Source organism: Armigeres subalbatus, chromosome 3 (genome assembly GCF_024139115.2).
Source record: "Armigeres subalbatus isolate Guangzhou_Male chromosome 3, GZ_Asu_2, whole genome shotgun sequence".
Taxonomy (NCBI): domain Eukaryota; kingdom Metazoa; phylum Arthropoda; class Insecta; order Diptera; family Culicidae; genus Armigeres; species Armigeres subalbatus.
This window is the reverse complement of record NC_085141.1, coordinates 354349172-354375940: the sequence shown is the minus strand read 5'-3', so window position 1 is coordinate 354375940 and position 26769 is coordinate 354349172. Positions and strand designations below refer to the sequence as shown.

At 40.8% G+C, this 26769-nt stretch overlaps 1 protein-coding gene across 3 annotated transcripts in view; it reads left to right on the top strand.

The window, feature by feature from the left end:
- Positions 1-26769, top strand: part of LOC134226108 (xaa-Pro dipeptidase) — a 445683-nt gene that overhangs the window by 273455 nt on the left and 145459 nt on the right. For all 3 annotated transcript variants that reach the window (XM_062706662.1, XM_062706663.1, XM_062706664.1), the window contains one exon: positions 23211-23402. In XM_062706662.1, the coding sequence (XP_062562646.1) occupies positions 23211-23402 (192 nt within the window). The remainder of the gene's footprint in view (positions 1-23210; positions 23403-26769) is intronic.

Below are 26769 nucleotides of genomic sequence, written 5' to 3'. Positions count from 1 at the left end.
TTCTATCAGAAACTCAACGCATCCTGCAAAGGCTTCGTGCCGCGAGCCGAAATTTGCAGGGATAAGGATGGGGGCATCTTGACGGCATCTCGTGTGGTGATCAAAAGGTGGAAGCAGCACTACATACGAGGAACATTTGAATGGCGCAAAGAGTACAGGCAGTGAAAGTCAAGGCAGTGGAGGAGATGACTACGTCAGTTCAGCGGACGATGGAAGCCAACCAGCCCCCACCTTGAGGGAAGTTAAAGATGCCATCCAACAGTTAAAAGACTAATAAAGCAGCTGGTAAGGATGGTATCGGAGCTGAGCTCATAAAGATGGGCCCGGAAACTCACCAGACTGATCAAAGCAACGGTGGATGGTGTTCAAAACTGAGTGAAGAAGTCCAGTTCGTTCGATTCGCGCCGAGGATTAAGACAAGGTGATAGACTATTGTGCCTGTTGTTCAACATTGCGCTAGAAGGTGTCATGCGGAGAGCCGGGTGTAACAGCCGGGGTACAATTTTCAACAGATCCAGTCAATTTATTTGTTTCGCGGAGGACATGGACATTGTCGGCCGAACATTTGCAAAGGTGGCAGAACTGTACACCCGCCTGTAACGTGAAGCAATAAAAGTTGGACTGGTGGTGAATGCATCGAAGACAAAGTACATGCTTGTGGGCGCCTGGGAAGCAGTGTTACGATAGACGGGGATACCTTCGAGGTGGTTGAGGAATTCGTCTACCTTGGATCCTTGCTAACTGCTGATGACAACGTTAGACGTGAAATACGAAGGTGCATCATCTGTGGAAGTCGGGCCTAATATGGGCTCCAGAAGAAACTGCGGTCAAAAAAGATTCGCCACCGCATCAAATGTGTTATGTACATGACGCTGATAAGACCGGTAGTCCTCTACGGACACGAAAAATGGACAAAGCTTGAGGAGGACTTGCAAGCACTCGTAGTATTCGAGAAACGGGTGCTTAGGACCATCTTTGGCGGCGTGCAAGAAGACGGTGCACAGTGGGGAAAATGCGACCCAAAAAGGTACCTATTTATTGCGGCTACTTGCTGCCCTGGAAAAATACCATTCCTAAAGGGAAAATCCATGACAAATCGAATGTTGCTATTTTCATTCGCCGGAAATTATGGGAACTGGCCGTTTTGCCCCATTTACCCCTAAAAATCATATTTTTTCTATGACAGCTATAATTTAAAATTGATTGCGGCTAACTATTTCCATGTTTTCTAATGCATATTATGTGAAAAATACTAATGTTATCTATTTCGAGCTTATACCATGACTGGAAGTGACCGTTTTGCCCCATTTACCCCTGGAATCGTATTTTTCTATGACAGCTTCAATTTAAAATCATATTCGGCCGACTATTTATTTGTTGTTTATGCTTGTTTAGTAGAAAATCAAATGGTATAAATTCCGGCCATGAAAAATGACTGGAACTGGCTATTTTGTCCCATTTACCCACGAAAATCGATTTTTTTCTATGACAGCTACAATTTAACAATTCCCTATGTTTTCTGATGCTAATTAAGTAGAAAAATAGTGTACACTATTCCGAACTTATACCATGACTAGAAGTGGCCGTTTTGCCCCATTTACCCCTGGAATTGTATTTTTCTATGACAGCTACCATTTAAAATCAAATGCGGCTGATTACTTCTTTGTTTTTTTATGATAATTTAGTGGAAAATACGAATGGTTGAAATTTCGGCCTTGAAATATGACTGGAAGTGGCCATTTTGCCCCATTTACCGTCGATTGTTTTTTCTGGAAGCTACAATTTAAAATTGATTGTGGCTAATTATTTCTATGTTTTCTGAAGCTAATTTCGGCCTAGAATCATGACTGGAAGTGGCCGAGTAGAATCTATTCCGACCTTATACCACGGCTGGAATTGGTCGTTTTGCCCCATTTACCCCCTGGAATTTTTCTCTGACAACTACAATTTGAAATTGATTTGCCCCATTATACTTCGATGTTTTTATATGACAGTTACAATTTTATGTCGATTGTGGCTAATTATTTGTATGTTTTCTGATGCTAATTTGAAAGAAAATACAATTGTCATATATTTCAGCCTTAAATCATGACTGAAAGTGGCCGTTTTGCCCCATTTACTTCTTAAAATCTATTGCAGCTAGATAATTCTATTTTTTGTGATGCCTTAAGTAGCCTCACATCTCAGGAAGATTTTCGGCTCTTCTCAATAATTAAAATGGAAATAGTAAGGCGCAATCGATTTCAAATAGTAGCTGTGCTAGAAAAAATGATTTTTAGAGGCAAAGGGGGCAAAACGGCAAGTTGCAGTCATGATCCAAGGCTGGAATATGTAACAACCGTATTTTCTTACAAATTAACATTAGAAAACATAGAAATACCAAGCCGCAATTGATTTTAAATCGTGGCGGTCATACAAAAAAATGTTTTTTTTTTTAAATGAGGCATATTGGCCATTTTTAGATACGATTCCAGGTTTGTAGTTCCTACTTAATTTGCATTAAGAATCATAGAAATAATTAGCCAAAATCGATTTTCAGTCTTAGCGATGAATTTTAGAGGTAAAGAGGGCAAAACAGCCATTGCTAGTGACAGTCCAAGGCCGGATTATATACAATTTAGACCATTCGTTTTTTCTACCAAATTAGTATCAGAAAACACAGAAATCGTTAGTCGAAATTGATTTTAAATTGAAGCTGTCATAGAAAAACTACGATTTTCGTGGGTGATTGGGTAAAAAGACCACATCCAATTATGCTCCAATGCCGAAATTCATACCGTTCTTATTTTCTACTAAATTAGCATAAGAAAACATGGAAATAGTCAGCCGCAATTCATTTTCAATAGTAGCTTTCATAGACAAATACGATTTCAGGGGTAACTGGGGCAAAACGGCCACTTCCAGTCATGGTATAATGTCGGAATAGATACCTTCGTATTTTCTACTGACCAAGCATCAGAAAACATAGAAATAGTTAGCCGAAATCGATTTTAAATTGTAGTTGTCATAGAAAAATTACGATTATCGTGGGTAAATGGAGCAAAATAGCTACTTCCAGTCATTTTTCAAGGCCGGAATTCTTACCCTTCGTATTTTCTACTGACATAGCATCGAAAAACATAAAAATAGACAGCCGCAATTGATTTTATATCGGAGCTGTCATAGAAAAAATACGATTCCGGGGGTAAATGGGGCAAAACAGCCACTTCCAGTCATGGTTTAAGGTCGGAATAGATACCACTCGTAATTTCTACTTAATTAGCATCAGAGAACATAGAAACAGTTAGTCGCAATCGATTTTAAATTGTAGCTGTCATAGAAAAAATATGATTTTTATGAGTAAATGGGGCAAAACGGCCAGTTCCCATAATTTCCGGCGCATGAAAATAGCACCATTCGATTTGTCGTGGATTTTCCCTTTAGGAAAGGTATTTTTCCGGGGCAGCAAGTAGCCGCAATAAATAGGTACCTTTTTGGGTCGGATTTTCCCCACTGTGCGGTGTGTGGCGGCGAAGAATAAACCACGAGCTCGCCCAGCTCTACGACGAACCCAGTATCCAGAAGGTAGCTAAAGCCGAAGGGGTACGATGGGCAGGTCATATTGCAATAATGCCGGACAGCAACCCTGCAAAGATGGTGTTCGCTCCCGATCCGGCAGGTACGAGACGGCGTGGAGCGCAGCGAGCAAGGTGGGCAGACCAGGTGCAAAACGACTTGGCGAGCGTGGGGCGCAGTCGAGGATGGAGAGATGCGGCCTCGAACCGTGTATTGTGGCCAGGGTTTGAATCCAAAGGAGAATGAGAAAATCTCTCACTTATGTCGTTATCATGTCTGTACACACTGTCGATAGATAGCATACCGTGAGAGACGTTTTTCGGTAGCTGTTACGATAATGAACTGATTCGGGGGGCTATAATTCATGATAAATTTCTTTTAATAAGCCCCAAGGGCCCTCCTTAGCCGTGCGGTAAGACGCACGGCTACAAAGCAAGACCATGCTGAGGGTGGCTGGGTTCGATTCCCGGTGCCGGTCTAGGCAATTTTCGGATTGGAAATTGTCTCGATTTCCCTGGGCATAAAAGTATCATCGTGCTAGCCTCATGATGTACAAATGCAAAAATGGTAACCTGGCTTAGAAACCTCGCAGTTAATAACTGTGGAAGTGCTAAATGAACACTAAGCTGCGAGGCGGCTCTGTCCCAGTGTGGGGATGTAATGCCAATAAGAAGAAGAAGAAGAAGCCCCAATGGCGGGGGGCACCGTTTCTGATGATGCATTTACACTTGTTTTATAGAGATGTGCGAAAAAAATATGGTTCACAACATAAAATGAGCGAGAAAAACATGTTTTATCAAACCCCCTCGGGCCTCGGTGAGGGCCGCCTATCCGAATCAGTTTCTTTTTTCCAATTTGCTACTTTTATCGTTGTTCGTTATCTCAGGGGGTTCCTGAGAAAATCATCGGCCTCATCGAGGCACAGTACGAGGCCTTCTCGTGTAGAGTGCTGCACAATGGGGTCTTGTCCAACCCTATCCGGGTCGTAGCTGGTGTGAGGCAAGGATGTATTCTATCACCTTTACTGTTCCTCATCGTAATCGACGAGATTCTGGTAGATGCGATTGACCGTGAACCAAACCGCGGGCTGTTATGGCAGCCTATAACCATGGAGCACCTAAACGACTTCGAATTGGCGGATGACGTTGCACTTCTCGCGCAACGACGCTCTGACATGCAGAGTAAGCTCAACGACCTTGCCGAGCGCTCCTCTTCGGCAGGTTTAGTCATCAATGTCAACAAAACCAAATCGTTGAATGTAAACACGGTGAGCCCTTCCAGTATCACAGTAGCCGGGCAACCAGTGGAGAATGTTGAAAGCATCCAATATCTTGGAAGCCAAATGGCGTCAGACGGCGGTACCAAGATCGACATAGGCGAACGGGTCAAGAAAACAAGGGCTGTCTTGGCGAGTTTGAGAAGTATCTGGAAAAACAGGCAGATAAGTATACGCACCAAAATACTAATTTTCAACTATAACGTGAAATCTGTTCTGTTACACGCTAGCGAAAGATGGTGTGTATCAGTGGAGAACACTCAACGGCTGCAGGTGTTCATCAACAGATGTCTGCGGTATATATGTGATTCGGGCCTGGTGGCCTCACAAAGCTCCATCGTCGTTGTCACCAGAGGCCGACAGCAACAGACATTCGGGATCGGAAGTGGGGCTCAGGAAAGCTGAACATTGCTCAGCATGGAGATCTTTGAAGTCGCCTTTTTGCACCACTGGATGTGTACAGGATCCATAAGTGAAACGCCTGCCAGTAGCCTACTGGCGCACACCTTGGAACAGTTGAACATCATCCTCGATAATGCAGCAACAGCAGTCGAAGTCCTCTTGCACAACTTGTCGACATGGCTGCCGAAGGTCTGCTTGTCAAAGGAGCTTCAAACTCCGCTTTGATGTCATCGCGAGTTCACCCACGTGAATCACTGCATGTTGTACAGACTTGTGGTTGTTGAAGATAACCACCTCCGTCCTATGTAGAGCGAGCTCCAGGTTTCTAGCGCCCATCCAATCCGTCACTGCGTGTGCTGCGGTCATTCTACATCAGGAATTGACTCCTCGTAGACCCTCAAGGCTACGTTATCGGCGAGGCTTACGATCTTGACACCAGGAGGGAGCTTTAGTTCCAGAACCTCGTCCTACATAAGGTTCCATAATATAGGGCCCAGTATTGAGCCTTGCGGAACTCTTGCAGTAATAGGAACGTTTCTCAGCATCGATCTTGCGCTATTGAATGCATTCTTTACATCCAGTGTCACTAACGCGCAGTGCCAGATACCTCGGCTTTTCCGTTGGATCGCTATCTCAGCGGTCTTTACCACTGAGTTTATAGCGTCCAACGTGGATTTACTTTTGCGAAAACCGAACTGATTGCTTGACAGGCCGACCGTACCCTCTGAGTACGCGGTCAGCCTGTTAAGGATGATCCTCTCCAGCAACCTACCCGTCGTATCAATAAGACATATTGGTCTGTACGGCGAGCGGTTGCCCAGTGGCTTCTCGGCCTTCGGTAACAGAACCAACTTCTGCCTTTTCCATCTTTCGGGCACACTACACTCATGATTGCTACCTTGAGAGCGGTGTTCGAAACTCTATCAGGCCCTGGAGCTTGGTTTGATGCCAGGAAATTAGCCACCGCGACTAACTTTTCATTCTTCACCGGAGCCATTTAGGCCGCACCCAAAACGCCGTACGGTGCATGAGGCCAGGGAAGTGTGGGATAGGACGGGAAGAGTATATCGATAATCCTCTCCAACCTATCCGGGGACCGCTTGGGGGGTGAAAAGCCTCCTCTGGGCTTGGCCATCACTATCCTGTAGGCGTAACCCCTCGCACATGTTGTCGAAACACGCTATCTTGCTGATCTTAATGGCCTTTTTGTGGGCCAGTTTTACAGCACGAAACACTTCACGGCGGTCCGCTCTTGCCTACTCGGTGCGGGCACGTTGCATTCTTCGTCTAGCCTTAAGGCAGGCTGATCGAAAATTTGCCATCTCCATCTCGGCACTCCACCAGTTTACCGGGCGTCTGCCATTTCTCGGCATGATGGCGTCTCCCGCGCGTGATAGGACAGCTACCAGCGCATCCCTGCTCATACTGTCAGCGTTGGCTGCAAGCCCAGAATCCCGTTCCGGTCATCAAATTTTTATAATTGATTTCCGAAAATTTTCGCCAGGCATAATGAAACGAAGAGAGAAGGCGAAAAGAAGGTAGACGAAAAAATAATTTCTCCTGCGACCCGAAAATTGTTTGATTTCGTTTCATTGAAACGAAAAGTACGAACCGTGTTTCTTTGAATGATTGCATCTGCATGGTATAAAGTGAAGGAAGTATAGAATGCCTTTTTGGATGATCGTGTCTGCCCGGTATAAGGCGAATTGATGAGATAGGCCTTCTATAAGTGATCGCGTTCGCCCTGTAGAAGGCCAAGGAAGGAGATAAGGCCTTCTTTTAATGAACCACCCATCCATCCATCGAATTGAGGAGATAATGCCTTTTTATTCGAATTATTCATGGCGAATTTGGAGGACAACCTAGAGGAACAAGGAGTACTACCCGAGAAGTGGTGGAGATACGTGGACGACATTTTCAGCATCATCAACCGGAAAGATCTACCCAGGATTTTGGAAGCGATAAACAACGTGCATAAAGACATCAAATTCACCCACGAGGAGGAAAAGGAAGGTAAATTACCTTTCTTGGATCTACTGGTTATCAAGGGAACAAATGCAACATTAGACTTCGAAATCTACAGGAAGCCCACCAACACCATGAGAGTCATCCCATACACATCAAATCATTCGTATCAGCACAAAAAGGCCGCCTTTCATCCCCTGATCCACACGAAGCAGACGATTCCCTGAGCGAAGAAGGAAAAACGAAGGAGCTACAACACATCTTGGAAACAGCGAGGATCAATGGATACAAGGAAAGAACAATACAAGCAATCATCAACAAGAAGCAGAGGAACCTACGGAAAAACGAACTGACAACACTAACACCGATCGATGAACCGCTGAGGAGGGTATCGGTCCCCTATGATCGACACATCACCCACCAGCTACGCCATCGACTGAGGAAATTCGGCATCGATTTAGTATTCTCCAGCAGAAGCAATCAACTGAAGACACTGTTGGGCTCCACAAATGATAGAGTAGAAATGTTAAATAAGGCCGGGGTTTATCAAATTAATTGTTCACAGTGTGATAAAGTATATGTAGGTCAAACAAAAAGATCGTTAGATGTAAGGTTCAAAGAACATATTGCAGAAGTAAGTAAGGCTAAGAGGGAAACTGATAAGGGATTAAATTATGAGTTTAGGTCTAAGGTAGCTGAACATGTATATCAGGAAAATCATTCAATTACGACATCAAACATTAAAATTTTAAGAAATGTCTCTTCTCCGTGGAAACTTGATGTTGCTGAGAGCTTGGAAATCTACCGACAGGTACAAACGCGGTTGTTGAATAAAGATCAAGGAAATGGTAGCTCCTGGCTCTTTAAGTTTATACCTAAGCATTAAGCGCATCAAGCGAGTAGAAATAAGCACCGTAGTAAGATAAGTACCTAGATAAATTATTATACCTACGCACAGTATAAATAGTGTAAGCTGCGATCTTTTTCTTCAAGTCGAGTCAAGTACGAGACACTGAAGACGGCCTTACTGTTGAGGTCGAAATACGTATCTGTCAAGATACAATTAAGTGGTGGAATTCAATGGGATTGTTTAAACTCGCCTTTTTTTTTTAATTAACGCATCCGGCCGGTAAGTCGAATTGAGGAGATAATGCCTTCTTAAAACGAACACGTTTGCCGGGTATAAGGCATGTTTGTCACAAACTAGTGAACTTTGAAAGAATTCGTTTTCCAATGATATAGAATATATGCAGATGTTCAAAGAGCGATCCTGCAGATCCAGTAGTATGTAGATTCACAACAAAAATAAATACCTGAGCTTTTCTGTTGTGACTCTATCTACTGGATACTGGATCTCGTTGGGCAAATGAAATCCGACTCTCGAGTGTGCCGGTTGGTGGTGGATCACTATCGGTCCTAACCGTATCAAGAAAAACCCTACTTTGGAGTGGATTGTGAGCTGTTTGGAACCATCATAAGACCCATTGATGAAGAAAAATTAAACTTGCCGTGGAAAAAGTGAGTTGGTCAATGGTAAGAATATCGATTGGACCTAATTGGATTAAGAACAACTCGACTTTAGTGTGGGTTGAATGACGACCGGAATTGTCATCGGACTTATTCGGATTAAGATGTATGAATTTCTTGAGTGGGCCTGTCAGTAGTATGCTGGGACTGGTGTATTTGGTTGGATCAGTAAAATTTAACTTTGAAGTAGTTTAGTCGCCATCATTAAGTATTGAAATCCTGCGATGCAGATACTCCTATTGAGCTAAATTGTGAAATGAACAGTTTATTTACACATGTACTAGGGTAAGAGCAACACGAATTTTTTTTTTTGCACAGTAATGTGCAGACATTGGCTTGCAATCTATGTAGGGGAACTGATCCGTTTTCTATCTCACTGAACATATATCCCTCTCATCGCAGAACAGAGAAATACAGCACCAATCTTGTCGCTCCTTTTCACTAACATGCGTGCTCACTGCTGAAAAAAATCACAAAAAAATCAAATACCTTTTCATTGCTTTGTTTTTAATGGGATGGAAATGGGAGCTATGAAATGAAGTGTCGAACCGTTCCCCTATTTGTAGAACTTAATTAAATGACCTCATTTCAAAGCCGCACATTTCTCATGGATTTGGGCTGGATTTATTAATCCGGTAGACAACTGACCATTACCAAATTGCGCGCTTCTCTATCATGGCGCTTCTGAATCCACAATTTCTGTGGCATACGTGCGATTGCTGATAGTACATATGCCGAACGATTGTTCATCGCGCAATATGGGATCCACACCATACGATTTAACCTGAATTCACCACAAACAACCACTTTTCAAACAATTGCGTTTCTAGGTTTGACGAGTAAAAACCTTGAATAATCCATCTGTTGTGATGTTAAATTTGTCTTAACACAATTACACTAGTATGAGTTTCTAGTGACATTCCCCACTTCTCAGGTGTAAGAAACATACAAAATGCTTCCCATACAGTCGTTATCATTGATGCCAACATAATCACAGCTCATGTTAATTCCCGTAGTTTCGCTCCAACCCATCTCCCTGTGTACTGCCGTTCTATTTACAACACATTGCCGTTGGAGCGAAACCGGCGGGAAACGAGATATCACACCCCATTATCAGTGATCGTAATTTACCCGGGATTGCCCTCCATGCTATGATGCGGATGATGACTGTCGTAATATGGGGCTTTAGCTACATGCGTTTGGGCACGGCGCTGATGATGACGCCCATTATCACCAAGCCGTTACAAGAGAAAAACCTCTCGTAAAACTTACACCGCTGATTAAGCTTTGATATGCATAAAGTCCACCACCATATCCCCATTCCCCAACAGAGGAAGGGGAAACTGAACGGCAAATGGAAAACTGGAAGCTGCATCGAAAGAGCGCGCGGTGCTGTGAACGGACGGGGATTGTTCAGATCGTATCTCTGGTTTCGTCGCAATGTTTGTGATTGTTATTGCCCCGGGATGTGTGACGTGCACTGGGTGGTCGCACTCCGGACATTGTTTTGTTTGTTAATTGCGAAATGCTGCACGCTGGGGTGGGTCCTAAAGGGTTCACCATGCTTAAGGTTCTTTCGACTTAGCATTTTCAAAAAATTCTAAAATGTACCGACTGTCTGCTTATGTCAAGGCCCTAGGTTCCATTATTTAATAAATTTGAACATGAATAGATTTTATATAGCTCACAATTATCCAACAGTCAATTGTTCAATGACATTGAGATCCTCATCAGCAATTCATGGTTAACTTGTCTTCCTCAAGTACCAGTTTTTGCAAGTACGTATTCATGGAATAGGCAAAGCCTGGATTGGAATCCTCGACCTCCGTACGTTTATTTTTCTGCTTTGGAACAATTGTTATGATCATCAGGAATCTTCACCTTAAATAATCTTATAGTTTCAATTCAACTTCGCTTAAAAACGAGTCATTTACCTGTTTACGATTAGTTACAAGTTCTTACAATTTCCTCATTTACTTTTTATTTCTTTTTTTTTGCCGAAACCTTAAACAAAAATATGTTTTGTCATTTAACTAGTCAGTGTTAAGTTCAACATAGTAATTTTTTATCAACCCTAGTGCCACTCATTCGTAGCATTACAAATGATTGTAGTAAACAAGACGTGATACCTCGGTTTGGCCAGCTTATGAATATGTACTGTGTTGTCTGCCCTACACCACTGGTCCGGGTTTCTCATCACCAGAGAGAAGACTGGCTGGTGATACAGTTCGGGCTCTTGGCACTCGGTTCGGTATGTCTAATCAGTTTTTTGCCCAGGGCAATGAATGACAACTACGACGACGACGACGACGATGATAATGCTGACGATAGCGACGAGTGCCTCCGTAGTTGTTACGTAAATGTGCAGCAATATGCAATTACCTCTAACCAGGCAGCAGCACCAATTGCAGCAAAAGTCTTGCTCGATGGTATTGAGCTGTTTTGCTGCAGTTATGGACTTCCGTTCTGTTGATACATTTTTAATTGCATCTGAAATGTGACGCAATAAACAAAGTAAAATGAGTTTTTCTTCGGAAGGATTGGAAAGAAAAATGATTTGTTTGCGGTTCCGGAGTCCAGTTCAATGTTTACTTTGCATAATTCTGTACTGTTTAGCATGTGCACAACATTAAGCTTTATGATGTCAAGTTCGAAGAAGTTATATACACTTTTCATTAATATCACCAATTTGATTTATCGTGACTGCTCCATGGAAACGTACTTCTTGGAGAAACAAGAAAATACACGAAATTCTGGGAATTTTCCTCGAACGGGAAGAATTGATTTGACCTTGAAATTCAAAACAGCGATTACGCTCTTCATTCAATCCACTTCAACAGATGCGACTAACAGATATAATGGAATCTATTTGATTGTCGACGCAGTTGAATGAAATGGATCCCGAGCAGACGTAAACAGCTCAATAGTAACGAATTGTGAAGTAATAGCAAAATGAGATGGACCTGATAGATTTAGGAGATAATTTGTATGATGTGATCTATATTTTGAGTTATTAGTTGGTTATTACTATAGTTATGTTCTTATCAATACTTAGCATATATTGATATTGTTATATGTATGATATTGCCGATGATGATTTTATTTAACTCTAGTAAGATTTAGGAGTTTCATCAAACCTACGTACCATTTACATTTAATCTGATTATTGTTATGTATTCAGACTAAGACTGAAGTGACCTTTGCAGTCGTCTCCATTCAGAGTTCGGCCCATGGCTGCATAACACCAACCACGCAGTTTCCACCAGTCGTCTTCCACCTGATCGATCCACCTTGCTCGCTTCGTTCCTCTTTTTCTCTTTTTCTGACCGTCGAATTGTCGTTATTTTCTAAAACGCGTTGTGCATTCTTGTGCATTCTAAAGTACATTCGATTTCCTCCCATGATGAGTCTCCTAACTTAAAAAATCGGTGATTTCATGGACAGCACCATTTGATATGTCAACCTCTTGATTACCGCTGCAAGATTATGTTATGACCTAGTGCACCACTCTTGAGAACATCCTCAAAACAAGGTCATGTAAACCATAAAACCGTTGTCAATGAAAGTAAATTTGTTCTTAGTGAAGCTGTATGTTGTTATATTAGAGAAAAGGGAAATTGTAGAAATGGGGGAAACATAACATTCATGGTCATGGATGTAAAATAATGTGAATTCGACGGAAGTTGGATGCCCCAGAATTCGTTCGTCGAGCGCCTAACGTAAACTACATGAAACAGTTAAGTGCGTTGAGAAGTGCATCATGCATGAATGTTATAAGATAATTAATTTGATTTTTGGATTTAAAATTTCCTAAAAAAAACAAAGCAAGAGCCTTTCGTTAAAATTTTACTTGTGTGCTGCTAACGCCGACGACTGCCACTTGATGATTTTCTCGTTCAATCACTGAAGATGCCACCTTTGCGAATAGTTTTCTACCACCGTCAATGGCCGCCACTGGGATCGCTAATGATGCCATTAAAATTGACTGCAGTTACTTTGCGGTTATGCTAAGCACTTTGAAGAAAATCTAGGATCAACCTTCTCTTTTATAAAATGGTAAGCCTCAAAAGAACCGATTTATTTTCTATAATGCGCCTTTTTTATCCCTAACAGCAACATGACCAAAATCAGAATCTTATGAGAAAATTTAATTTCGCTAATACTGATACCAACGGCAGCCACTCGATGATTAGTCGCTGAAGCGCCATCCTTGCAAATAAATGTATTGCATCATCTCCCTTCGACGCGCGTTTGTAATTGTACTACCGACGACAACTTTCCACCAATCGCCTAACGATTATTTTTTGCACCTAGCATTAGCATTGAGCAATTCGCACAAATTCGTAGGTGGTACAATCCTGGACTATTGTATGAGAGTAGCATCACTTTCATCTGTTACCACAGATATTGATTTGGAACTAATCATTATCTCTGAAATAGAAGCGATGCACTCTCCAATACCTCTCCAATACCAATAGTTTGAATCTGGAGCCAAATAGAACAAACTCGCTGGTTTCCCCAGCAGTGTTCTATTCATGTTTTTCAAATTTTCAATTAAATTAAATCATCATGTTGGCGCCAAGAAAGGCGCCGTAATTGCAAAGTGGATTGATCCGTAGATAAAATGACGCATTCATACACCAAAACAATTGGAAAATATTTGAATCTCGTGATTCAATCGTGGTTCAAATCTGCAGAAAATAGAACGGAGCGTTATACCAGTTTTATTTTTTTGACATTTGAATGACTGGTATAAAAAATGAATCTAGAACAGCTGCTGGGAAAATGAATGTTTCAGCTTCATATTAGGGTAAAATTGCATTATTTTCGATGGATGCATTAAAGCAGCACTACTGTAGCTGTTTCATTGCAACTGGGTATGACGTTTGTGACGGTTGCATTCTGAGGTGAGTTAGATCAAGTTTCAATGTTCCTGAAGGTGCGTAATGTTTATGTTGGGCAAAATTATTCCCATCTCTCTCTTATGGGCCAGCTGGTAAGGGCGATGACAACTTCAGCGTCGGGTGGCAAGAGCGCGAGTTCGAATCCCGTTCGAAGAAAGTAAAAAATTATGTTCCATTTCAAAATACAATAACGATATAACATGAAAAAAAAACTATGTGAAAAAAGAATTAGAAAACAAATGCCATTGAAAAAACCTTTTTTCTTGTTTTTAAAATTAAGCATTTATTCAGCACTCCGGATGCTGAATAAATGCTACTCAGCAAAATTTCTACTTTATCGATAAAGTAGGATTGAGCACTTAAGCAGCCATATATTGGGCCAAAAGCTGCATTAAAATAACATTAAAGGCGACTATAGGGCTTATTGACATTTAATGTTTTGCAGTAAAGGCGCATATAATGCCACTTAAATGCTTTATATAATGCTTACTGATTACCTGGGTGGTTAGTAGGACACCTACTTAAGAAAGATGCAGAGAATTCTACGACCTCTCATAGGTGCCACTGGAGGTTTTGAAATTGTTAGTGTGGAAGGTTATAACAGTAGGAATCGTTTTGGTAGAACGCTTAACACAAATAGAAATTCAAAGTAGGAAAGGGACGAGCTTGAATTTGAACCCACGACCTCCTGCTTATAAGGCAGAAGCGGTAAGCCACTAGACCACCTAGCTCGGGCCAAACGATTATGTTTTGCACAAGAAATTTCATCCCGGAAAGAACCGGTTTATTTTCATTATATTTATTTAAATAACTAATACAGCGGTTGTAAACCTGGGGTGCATATACCCCTGGTGTACCTTCGCTGGTCCCAGTGGGTACCTCGGACAAAAATGCATAATGGCGGACGTATTACAATTCCAATCAAAACAAATTAATAATAAAAATAAAATGAAAATGTTGAAGAATATGTTAAGAATATACTTCTGAACTAAAATCTATAATTTAAAGGTTTGGAAGCCTTGGTTTGAGAGGTATGAAGACTTTTTGCCTTTCTCGTATACTGCCGTGAATCGCATATCTGTCCCATCTTTGCTGGGTTTCCTATTCATATGGGACAAATATGCGATTCACGACAGTATACTAAGTATACGTAAAGGCTATAGCATTGCTCCAGAACAGAACTTTCGATAGAATCTCGGAGACCCATAGTGTTATATACCAATCGACTCAGCTCGACGAATTGAGGTGATGTCTGTATGTATGTATGTGTGTATGTGTACAAAAAATCTGAGACACACCTTTTTGCACTTCGCATACTCGCAACAAGTTGCATTCGATGCGAAATCCTTCCTTATTTTTCGCTATTGAAAATTGGCCCAATCGGTCATTGCATTCCGGAGTTATTAGAAAAATATTGATTTTCTCCACATTTTTCCCAAGGGTCACCCCTTGGAAAAAAATTCAAATGCGAATTTTTTTTTCAAAACTGCGGTAATGCATTTAAATAAACACAAATAAATGTGAATGGATGGAAATAATTGAATCTATCTCCCTAAAGTGCAATTTTGACCTCTCTTATGAGCTTTTCTTGTTACTCTTATGTGTTTTCTTGTTTTATAATATGTACACGAGAAAGGCATCATCACCGCTAGGTGGATTATTCTGGTTTTTTTAAAGCTCAGTTGTTTCGTTGCAAGAGGATTAGAAGCATCCTTTTTCGCTTCTCGAAAGCCTACTTCCAAGCAGCTCGAAGGCCTCCTTTAAAGAGGCTTGGAAGTCTCATTTCAAGAAAACTTCAAGGTTTGGTTTGGAAAATAGTAAGAAAATGAAAGTCCTGTAGGAAGCTTGATGGTTAAACTTAATGTGAATTGGAAAGTTGAACGGAATAATAAAAATTTCAGCTCACTTTATAGAGAGCCATATATCCCGCTAGCTTTCTGGTCCATTTTTCATATATCTTATCCTTATGAGTAACGCTTATTTTCATTTACAGCAAAAATAGCAAAATTGATTGAGGTACCCCATCAATGCAAAAGTTCGAAAGGTTACCTCTCATAAAAAAAGGTTGAGAACCGCTCGCTGCACTAATAGCCCCAAAACTCTAGATAAAATATAGCGACAAAATTTCACTTTTGGCTTTGGATCAATTTTTTATTGTTACTCTTTTTAATAATACGCATTTTAAATTACCATCAGCACATAATCAAAAACAGAATCTAACGGAAAAAAATCTGGACGCCAAGAGTTTGTGAATGTCACTGTGTAAAATCGATGAACATAGAAAATGAAGCGGTGGACCAAAAGGCCTATAAGTTATTCTCATTGCTCCGTGCCGGGCCGGGACCGGGTCCCAGGCGGGTTATGTTTTCAATTGGTTTCATGTATTTTCAATGCAATCGTTCACATTACAAACCGTGCCGTGCCCGCGACGACACCGGGCCGGGGTTGTCAAAAAAATTTCTTGCCAACGATATTTTGTCACCCCGGTGCAGCTCGGTGGGCAGCATACTTTTTGATTGTGATTGTAGGCGTGAGCAACGGAAGCTTTTCATAAACTGACAGTTTGTTTTTGTTTTCATTTTGGAAGCAATCAGCAAAGTTGATATTATTTTTCACTTTGAACACTTGTTTTTTGGTGTAGCTCATCGTGGCAAACCGATAGATAATATTTTTATTAGCCTGGTTTCAAAATTCCAATCTGAATCGCAGATGATGGCTGCGTCTGCAGTGTCCAAGTTGAAGCCCAAGCCACCAGACAAGGTTGATAAGAGTAAATAGAATTGCTGCGGCTATGGATTCTTCCGAAAGTATTACCAGAGGAGTTGCTGGAGAAAATCCCGGAGAAAATCCTGAAACAAATCCAGGAGAACTTCCTGAAGAAATATTTACGCAGGATCTCGTGACGAGATTCCCATATTCCGCAATTCCTCCAGCAAGTTCTTCGTCAATCCCTTCAAAAATCCCTCGAGAATTACTTCAACGAGTCTCCGGCAATTTCTCCACGAATACTTACAGCAATTCCTCCTGGAATTCATCCGGGAGTTCCATTCCTCCAGGAATTTTTCCTGCAATTTTCCCGACAACTGCTTCGAAAACATGTAGAAGATTTTTATCGCAAATGCCTCTGGGAATTTATCCTGAAATCTCTATATAGGCATCCCTCTTAGAATTCCACCAGAAAGGCTTCCGCGAGTTCTCTCAGGATTTTTTCATAAATTCTCCAGGAAATATCTCCAGAAAATCCTCTGAAATTTGCTCCTGGATTTTTTCCAGGAGTTCTCTTAAACGAATTTCCAGATTTTTTTTTTAATTACTCCAACAATTCCTCCGATAACACCTCCAAGAATTTTTCCGCAAATGCCTCCGGGAATTTCTCCTGCTATTCCTACTGGAATCTTTCTAGGCACTCATCAAGGAATTCCACCAGAAAGTTTACCTGGCGCTCCCTTAAGAATTATTCTAGAAGGTCTCTTAGAACTTCTTTCTAGAGTTTCTTCTGTAAATTACTTCAAGAATCCCTCCGGAAATTCCTCCAGAAATTCCTGTAATTCTTACAGAAATTCCTCCAGGAATTCTTCCGCAATTTTTTCCAGAAATACCTCCGGATATTCCTCCAAGAGTTCTTCCGGAAACTCCTCCAGAAATTCCTCCAGGAATTCTTCCGCAAATTTTTCCAGAAATACCTCTGAATATTCCTCCAAGAGTTCTTCCGGAAATTCCTCCAGGAGTTCTTCCGGCGATTCCTCCAGGAATTCCTCCGGTAATTCGTCCAAGACTTTCTCCGGGAATTCCTCCAGGAGTTCCTCCGGAAATTCCTCCAGGAGTCCCTGGGGGAATTCCTTCAGGATATCCCCCGGAAATTCCTCCAAGAACTCTTTCGGATAATTCTCCAGGAGTTCTTCCGGAAATTCTTCCAGGTATTTATCCAAGAATTCTTCCAGGAATTCCTCCGTAAATTCTTCCAAGAACTCCTTCGGAAGTTCCTCCGGAAATTCCTCCAAGAATTCCTTCGGAAGGTACTCTAGAAATTCCTCTGGAAATTCCTACAAGAGTTCCTCCAGAAAATTCTCCGGATATTCCTCCAGGGATTTCTCCGGAAATTGTTCCAGAAATGCCTCCGGAAATTTCTCCAAGAATTCCTCCGGAAGTTTTTCCAGGAATTCGGTAACTCCTCCCTTATTTCCTCTGGAAATTCCTTCAGGGATTCCCTTGGAAATTCTTCCAGGAATTCATACGGGAATTCCTCTAGAAATTCCTCCAGGATTTCATTCGAGAGTTTCTCCAGGAACTCCTCTGGAAATTCCTCTATGAATTCCTCCGGGAATTCCTCCAGGAGTTCCTACTGGAACTCCTCAAGGAGTTTCTCCGGGAATTCCTCCAGGAATCCCTCCGGAAATTCCTTCACGATATCCCCCGGATTTTTCTCCAGGAGTTCCTCCGAAAATTTCTCCAGGAACTGCTCCGGATGATCCTCCAGGAATTCTTCCGGAAATTCTGCCAGGTATTCCTCCAAGATTTCTCCCAGGAATTTCCTCCAGAAATTAATCCAAGAATTCCTTCGGAAGCTCCTCCGGAAATTTCTCTGAGTATTTCTTCAGTAGTGCCTCCAGGAATTCCTCCGGAAACTCCTTCAGGATTTCCTCCAGGAGTTCCTCTGGCAATTCCTCTGGGATTCCTCCGGAAATTTCTCCAGGTATTCCTTTAAAATATCTTCCAGGTACTCCTCCGACAATTCCTCCATGAATTCCTTCGGAAATTCCTCCAGGAACTCCTCCGGATAATTCTCCAGGAGTTCTTTCGGAAATTCTTCCAGGTATTTATCCAAGAATTCTTCCAGGAATTCCTCCGGAAATTCTTCCAAGAACTCCTTCGGAAGTTCCTTCAGAAATTCCTCCAAGAAGGTCCTCTAGAAATTTCTCTGGAAATTCCTACAAGAGTTCCTCCAGAAAATTCTCCGGATATTCCTCCAGGGATTTCTCCGGAAATTGTTCCAGAAATGCCTCCGGAAATTTCTCCACGAATTCTTCCGAAAGTTCTTCCAGTAATTCGGTAACTCCTCCCTTATTTCCTTTGGAAATTCCTTCAGGGATTCCCTTGGAAATTCTTCCGGGAATTCCTCTAGAAATTCCTCCAGGATTTCATACGAGAATTTCTCCAGGAACTCCTCTGGAAATTCCTCTATTCCTGGGAAGGAATCCTCCTTCAGGATATCCCCCGGATTTTTCTCCAGGAGCTCCTCCGGAAATTTCTCCAGGAACTCCTCCGGATGATCCTCCAGGAATTCTTCCGGAAATTCTGCCAGGTATTCCTCCAAGATTTCTCCCAGGAATTCCTCCAGAAATTAATCCAAGAATTCCTCCAGAAATTAATCCAAGAATTCCTTCGGAAGCTCCTCCGGAAATTTCTTTGAGTATTTCTTCAGTAGTGCCTCCAGGAATTCCTCCGGAAACTCCTTCAGGAATTCCTCCAGGAGTTCCTCCGGAAATTCCTCTGGGATTCCTCCGGAATTTCTTCAAGAATTCTTCCGGAAATTCCTCCAGGTGTTCCTTCAAAAAATCTTCCAGGTATTCCTCCGGCAATTCCTCCATGAATTCCTTCGGAAGTTGTTCCAGGAATTCCTTCGATAATTCCTCCAAAAATTGCTTCGAATGTTCCCCCTTGAATTCCTTCGATAATTCCTCTCGAAAATTGCTCTAGAAATTCCTCCAAGAATTTCTCCGGCAATTCCTCCAGAAGTTCCTCTGGAAATTCCTTCACGAATTACTCCAGTAATTCCTCCAGATGATTCATGTACCAAGAATTCCTCCGGAAAATTTTCCAGCAATTCCTAAATTCCTTCAAGAATTTCTCCCTAATTTTCTCCAGGAATTCCTTTGAAAACTGCTGCAAGAAATCCTCTGGAAATTCCTCCAAGAATTCCTCAGGAAATTCCTCCGTAAATTATCCTCCAGAAGTTCTTCCGAAAATTCCTCCAGGTATTTTTCCAAGAATTCATCCAGGAATTCCACCGGAAATTTCTCCAAAAAATCCGCTGGAAATCCCTTCAAGAAAATTCCTCTAGTAGTTTCTCTGGGATTTTCTCCGAGAATTCCTATAGGATTTCCTTCGGAAATTACTTTGGAAATTCTTTCGGGTATTCCTTTGGGAATTCTTTCGGGAATTTCATTGGGAATTCCTCTGGGATTTCTCGTGAGAATTCTACGGAAGTTTCTCCGGGGTTTCATACAAAACTTCCTTCGGGAATTGCTCCGGGAATTCCAGGAAGAATTCCCATGAGAATTCTCAGGAGAATTTCCAGGCAAATTCCCGGGGAAAAAGGCAGATTCCAATTGGAACTTCCGGAGTACTCCGGAGTACTCAAAGGAATGCCAAGAGGAACTCCAAGAAGAATTTTCTAAAGAATCTCTTCCAAGTCCTAGCATCTGTTTTAGAAATTCCTGCCAAATATCAATGAGAAGTGATCTTGTATATTTTTCCGGAATTCCGGGGATTCCTCCCGAAATTTGTTTGAGGATTCCTCCGGGGCTCTTCTGGGAATTCTTCCGGGAATTTCTCGGAAAATTTTCCTGGGAGAAATTCCCTGAGGAATTACTGGTTGAGTTCTCAAAAGGCTCTTAAGAACTCCTTAAGAACTGAATTTGCGGGAGGGATTCTCAGAGAAATTTGGGCAGGATTCCCGGAGAAAAGCAGGAGTCATTCTTCAATAAATTCACAAAGAAATTTCTAGAGAAATTTGGGAGAAGTTTACAGAAGAACTAACGAATGAATTCTAAGACGAAATCCGTGAGGTATTCTTATAATTCCGTCTATAGACGAATCCATATCGGAGTTCCCAAAAGAATTCGTTAAGGAATTCCTTGCTCAGAAAATTCCTTCCAAATTCATCTGATAAATTCTTCTGGGAATTTCTTAGACAATTTTCCGGGAATTCCTGTAAGAATTCCGGGAAGACCTATCAGAGCAGTTCCCGGAAGAATTCTCGGAAGAAAGTGCAGTTCTTGGATAATTTGTTTGATGATTTTCCAGATGAATTTTGGAAGGAATTCCCGGAGCAATTGCCAGAAAAATTCAGAATGCCGCAATGAGAATAGGCTCTCTGAACCATCACATCATCACCAAAGCTTCGGCTAATTTTCATATCCGGTTCTTGATGCAGTTCTTCTTCTTCTTCTTCTTCTTCTTCTTCTTCTTCTTCTTCTTCTTCTTCTGCTTCTTCTTCTTCTTCTGCTTCTTCTTCTTCTTCTTCTTCAATGGCTCTACATTCCAACTGGAACTTGGCCGGCTTTTCAGTAAAATGGTGTCGAGAAAGTTTCCAACCCGAAAACATCATAGACCGGACCAAAAATTGAACTCGCCATTTCTGGATTGGCAATCCTACGCCTACTGGAGGTGCAGATCTAATAAATAGCATTTATTGAGATTATCAAAGTTGCATTATTGCAATTCGACGCGGTTTTGTAATACTGTACTCTTATCCCTTGCAGCACACATTTTTCACATAGGTTACCGCAGCTCATGTGTGACTGGATTTAGTCACAATCAAGTTGCTGCAACCAATTTTGTCTGACTTGTGTTGCTCGGGAATTTTTACTTAGAATTACTTAGAATTTAGAATTTTTTTCCTCATCTTTCGCCCGATTGAGCTTTTCGTCCCTCGTTTTCCTCTCCATTATTAGCATTTTAGCCCTTATCTAAAAATGTAAAAATCGCCCGCCAATTCATATTTTACCGTTTCGGATCAAAGAAAAAATGTTAACCTTGTTTGTACTGTGGTGAAATTTACAGTTGAAAAGGTTCGGAGATGCGAATAGAAAAAAGAAATCAAATTAAAATGGAATAAATTATATTCAGAAGGCTTTGTTAGGATCAAGAATGTTACCAATCATTCAGTAATCTGCGTTCAATTATTTAGTAGTTTTGTCAATAACTCATTCTAGAGGCTAAATTTTTAAATGTGTTGTATGGTAAACTTCGAATGCGAAGGTTTTTCTTCAGCTCTGCCTAACAGGTTGATGTTTGAATTCCACTATTAACGGAGTTAAGGCGCCAGTTGCAGTAACTCATACTAAATGATAACAAAATGCCAATCATTTAGCATAAGTTACTGCTACGAGCGCTATTAGTGAAATTCAAAGAACGAACTGTTATACAGAGTTTTAAAATCTAACCTCTGGAATGTGTTATTGCTACATGGTAAAACGAGGATTACTAAATGATCGATAACATCCTTGGTTTGGATTATCTTTAAATGCCAATAATATTTGATGATATAGTACGTATAGTAAAAGTACGTAGCAAACAATAGTTTGTCAATCTTAAAAGCGGCTAGGTCTACTGTGCAGCGTTGTTTAAAATACCTGTGAGAATCAATTCCTAATTAGTCATTAACTTGGTCTGAGTTCTGGCAAATCGCACAAAGCGCCATCAAATAGTACCTTTTTTTACCCAAGCTTTCTGTTAGCAGATTTAATTGACCGCAAATCGTACCGGATATCCTTCAACCCCATAACTGAGAGTGTCCTGCAACAGATGTATGTATGAGTTGATATGAACTGGTTTCCATTTTCTTTTTACGAACAAAATATTACAAGTGAATCAAAAAGCCGCTTGGTGCGGTTTGGCAGAACCCTAGTCAGTCGATTTCCCAATTGAAAGGCAGTATGGACTAAAAATCCTGGGAATGACACTCGGAAATTACGAACAAAAAAAGATAAGACGCCATGAAGTCGCTCGTTGAATGCTAATGAGCAATGTTTAGCATCAATTACCATGCGTCTCCATCAACTGTCAACCATCAACCATTGTGCTAGCATGTGGCTGTTAAATCGGTCTATTGACTTATGAAAGGAATCTTCGTCTAAATCGTGTAAATGCGCAGTAACAGCCTATGTTATGAGTGTTGATATTGTTTAAGCTACTCGCGTTGTAAAAAATAAAATATTTTAATTTATAAACAAACCTTAAACATAGGGGAAGGGGGGGCAATATGCCCTAGCTAAGCAAACACTGCTCTATTGTCTTATTTGTAACGCTATTCATGGGTATTTTTACATTATGCATCAGTTAAACAAGTTAGCTAGTTGATGCCATTCAAAAATTGTCAAAAATCTCAATCATATTGATAATATTCACATTTCAAAAAAGTGGTGATATTTTGTTGCCGGAAAACTCATGAGGCAAAACGCCTTTTAGCTGGCAGCTCCTAGGGAACAAAGTACCACGCGTCGGCGAATCAGCATTCTAGTATGGATAGTCCGTGGAGACGCAAGTACTTTGTAGGTTATTGCCACTAGGGCGTTTTGCCTCGCCAAAATGTTAGATGTTTCTTCAAAATGTGGAAATTTTCGGTTTTTCCGACCTTCCCAGGCACTATTTTGAAACTTTCTTCGCCTATCCTACATAATTTTAGATCTAGTTTTGTTACGGACATATTAATGACGGTAAATATGAGGGAAACCACAAAAGGCGTTTTGCATCGGGGGGGCGTTTTGGGGCCTCTTCCCCTACATATGTTTTATTCTAATTTTTATTCGATTCAACCTTTTTTACATTATTTCTTTTACCACCCATCTCCCGTATAGGAATCCTACTTCATGTATTTGTTCGGGGTAACGGAACCCGGCTGCTACGGTACCGTAGATGTCGCAACCGGAAGCACCGCGCTGTACGTGCCACGGCTTCCGTCCGAGTATGCCGTCTGGATGGGCCCGCTGCTCTCGTTGGACGATTTCAAGCAGAAGTACGAAGTTGACGCGGTGCACTACGCCGATGAGGTAAGATTGCTTTATTGAATGCAATGAAATCTTCCGTTAACGGATACGGTTTGTTACCCTTGTTCGAGAACAGCCGATCAAGATTTTGGCATGACTGGATGAAAGGTCTTTAAAACCAAAATAACTGAATCACCCCTCATGGTGCTGCACAGGTCTAAATGTATAAACTCACTTCTGGGTACTGTGTTATTGTTCTTCGAAAGCGGTCGTCAATCAACGCCGCGCGCCTACACGGACGGTCCGATACTCCGAACCGTGTGGAAAGTGATTACCTCTTTCAAAATTGCTGCCATTCATATACGGTACCGTTGTGAGGTGACCGTCCGCGACGTAGACATTGCAAACTTTAGATGCTGCATTGGTGCATCCGATATGATGTTTGCGCCGTTTCGTTTTTCTTCTCAACCGTTTCATCAGCTTATGAGTGATGTTTTGCTTGGTAGGTTGATAAGCCATTGCATTGTTATGATCCAGTTGAGCCTCACATACCTATCAACAAGATGCCTTCTTGAAGTTAAACAATTTGATTCGTCTTGAAGAATAGTAGTTCTTTTTTTTGATTTTTGCGGCTTGAAATAGTGCACAAATAGCTTAAGAAAATGATGATACATTGTTTACAAAATCACCTACGCCCTCACCGTTAATCAGTCTGGTTTTGTTTTTTACAATGTTTGAATTTTATTGCCACCGGTTTTCGGGTAACTAAAATTAGAAACAGACACAAGAAAAAGTGCCCATAACAATAAACCAGCAAAAACACTTCGATGAGGAAACACATCACAGTCTCGTAAGTAGAAAAGAAAAACATAACAAAAACAACGAAAGCAATAAAAATCAAGTAGCGGTGGCCTCGAATCGTGCGAGCGGCTCGCGATCGCGCAGCAAGAAATACGAGACACAAAAACAACAACACAGAGAGAAAATAGAAAACAAAACACAGAAGCGACAGAAAGAAGATTTAGACAAACAACACATTACCGATTCATTTATCAATCGGAGAAAGCGCGGAATGCCTGGCGAATTTTTCTGCGCGATTTTCAGATAACGTTCCGTTGAATGATGCAATGGCAGGCCTGGTAGCGGGTCACTTTTTAGTGACTTGGTCACTTTTTTCGGGAAAGTCACTAAAAAATCTCTTTTTTCGACCTCAAGTCACTAAAGTCACTTTTTCTAGCAAAAAGTCACTTTTATGAACTATTTTGAAGCTATTGACTAAGATTTTTTTAAATAAATCTTTATGTATTCGTCGGATGATGCTTTGATCATTGCGGAAATGTAATTACGGATCTTTATCACTGAGGAACTTCGCCAGCCATTTAACTCGCTGTTCTTATTCGCATTTTCAGTGGCGTTTCCCTAATCTACCTGTGCACTGGCTTTAAATTTAAGGAATTGGTGTCCGGAAATGCATAGAATTACTAGATTTTGATTAGTTTAAACGTCTATGATAATTTTATTTTCCATTTTGGCTGTCAAAATATCAGAATTTTCATTTTTTGGGTCAGTGCACAGGTAAAAAGTAAGGTTACGTGACGCCACTGCGCATTTTACCAGTAGCTAAATAAAGGTATTTTATGTCACAATTTTTAAGTTGGTATACAGTCATGCAAGCAGGAGACCTGCCGATTCCGATTTTGTTTTAAAGCTTAAACTTTATATAGGTAAGGTGGGAAGACTTGGTTCCTTGGGAGACTTAATTCTCCGCTATTTTACCGAGAGCTTTACTGCTGTGAGTCGCATATCTTGGCTGGGTTTTCTGTTCATATGGGACAAAAATGCGATTCACGGTAGTATAGTAGTATCACAGATAACAGATATTTAGGCTAGATCAAATTTTATTGGAAATCCTGTGTAAATTTGTGAATTGATATACGTTGGCCCACTACTGCCATCTACTCAACTGATTGCGGCAGTACATTCGAACGCAGCTGATAAGCAACCGTCGAACGCAGCCAATATATTTGACAGCCGCATTCGGGCTTCGTTTTCAATGACAATGATCCTTGCGCCATCTCCAATCGATTGTCAAACGCGGTCCCAAGTTGAAATACATTTGAATTAACGGTTGCGGATGTTTACACACGTATCGGATGCCAGCCTCAATATCTGTTATCTGTGGTAGTATTGTTAAAGCGTATTTTTATTATACTTTTTCTAGACAAATGATAGTTAAATGGCGAGTTATTTTTTTGATTGACCACCTTAATAATGACAAAATACTATCATTTTTTTCACAGCACAAAGCCGTAAATATGCTAAATGATCTTCACTGATAAAAATGTCAACATCCCACCACATTTTCAGGATAGTTGGATTTTGAGTTGTTGCCACAATATGAGGAGACTTGAGAAGTTTGGCAAAAAAAAAGAAAATATAAATTGTTCTCAAACGGCTATTTTTTTGGTAGATGTGACAGATGTAATGAAGGGTTTGCTCTAAAAAAGTATTTATTGAGTAGATATCATAGAGAGAATCAAGTCTCCCCAATTTTGAAGATTGCATGCGCTATCGAATTTCATAGCAAAAATCGTTCATGAATACGCACAGCAAGTTGGAAAATCTGCGTATTTTGGAGGAAAAATATTTAAAAGCTCAGAGAGCATGATCCTGCAAGTCGTGCGTTCAATCCCATGCTGGTTGTACCAGAATCTTCATAATTTTTGTTTCGTTTTCTACCAAAACGATCCGTACTGTTGTTATTTTTAAACTTAAAATTCCAATAACTTCCGTGGCATCTATAACAAATCTCTGCATCTTTCTATTAAAACATAATTTTCACTCATTCTCACAAGAAGAGAATGCTCATTCACGCAGATTTTTGCCAAGAAATCATTTTTTCGGAAAAGAAAAACAGGTCTTATGAGTCATAACCATGTTTCGCTCACTTCCAGTGGCGTAAAAATTTGATCTGCTCGCAAGTGTAGTAAAAAAAATTAATGTTGTTTATTATTAATATTTCTAATACTTGTTTGTCAAAGCAGGCGCTTAATGACATGTATAAGAAAAAACTTATACATCGCATTAGTCACATACATTCGGAAACTTATACTTTTCATTAACTTATGAATGTTATTAGCTTTTTGATATCGCATCATTCATTAGGTGGCATAATGAAGAGTATAAGTATTTTCGAATGGTTTTTTGCCATAATATATAAGGTTATTTTTTTACGTGTACTCATAGTTTTGAGTAGTTTTGCTTTTGACTGATATTTAGTAAATTTTCCATGGGATTAAAAGAGAGGGCAATACTGTTTTACTTAGTCACTGAGTAGATTAAAGTTAGCGTGTACGATTTTCGTTCCTCTTCTGAGTTCGTTCTAATACTATGTTCGCACTAGGGCCTTGTGACATGTTATTCGGCTATC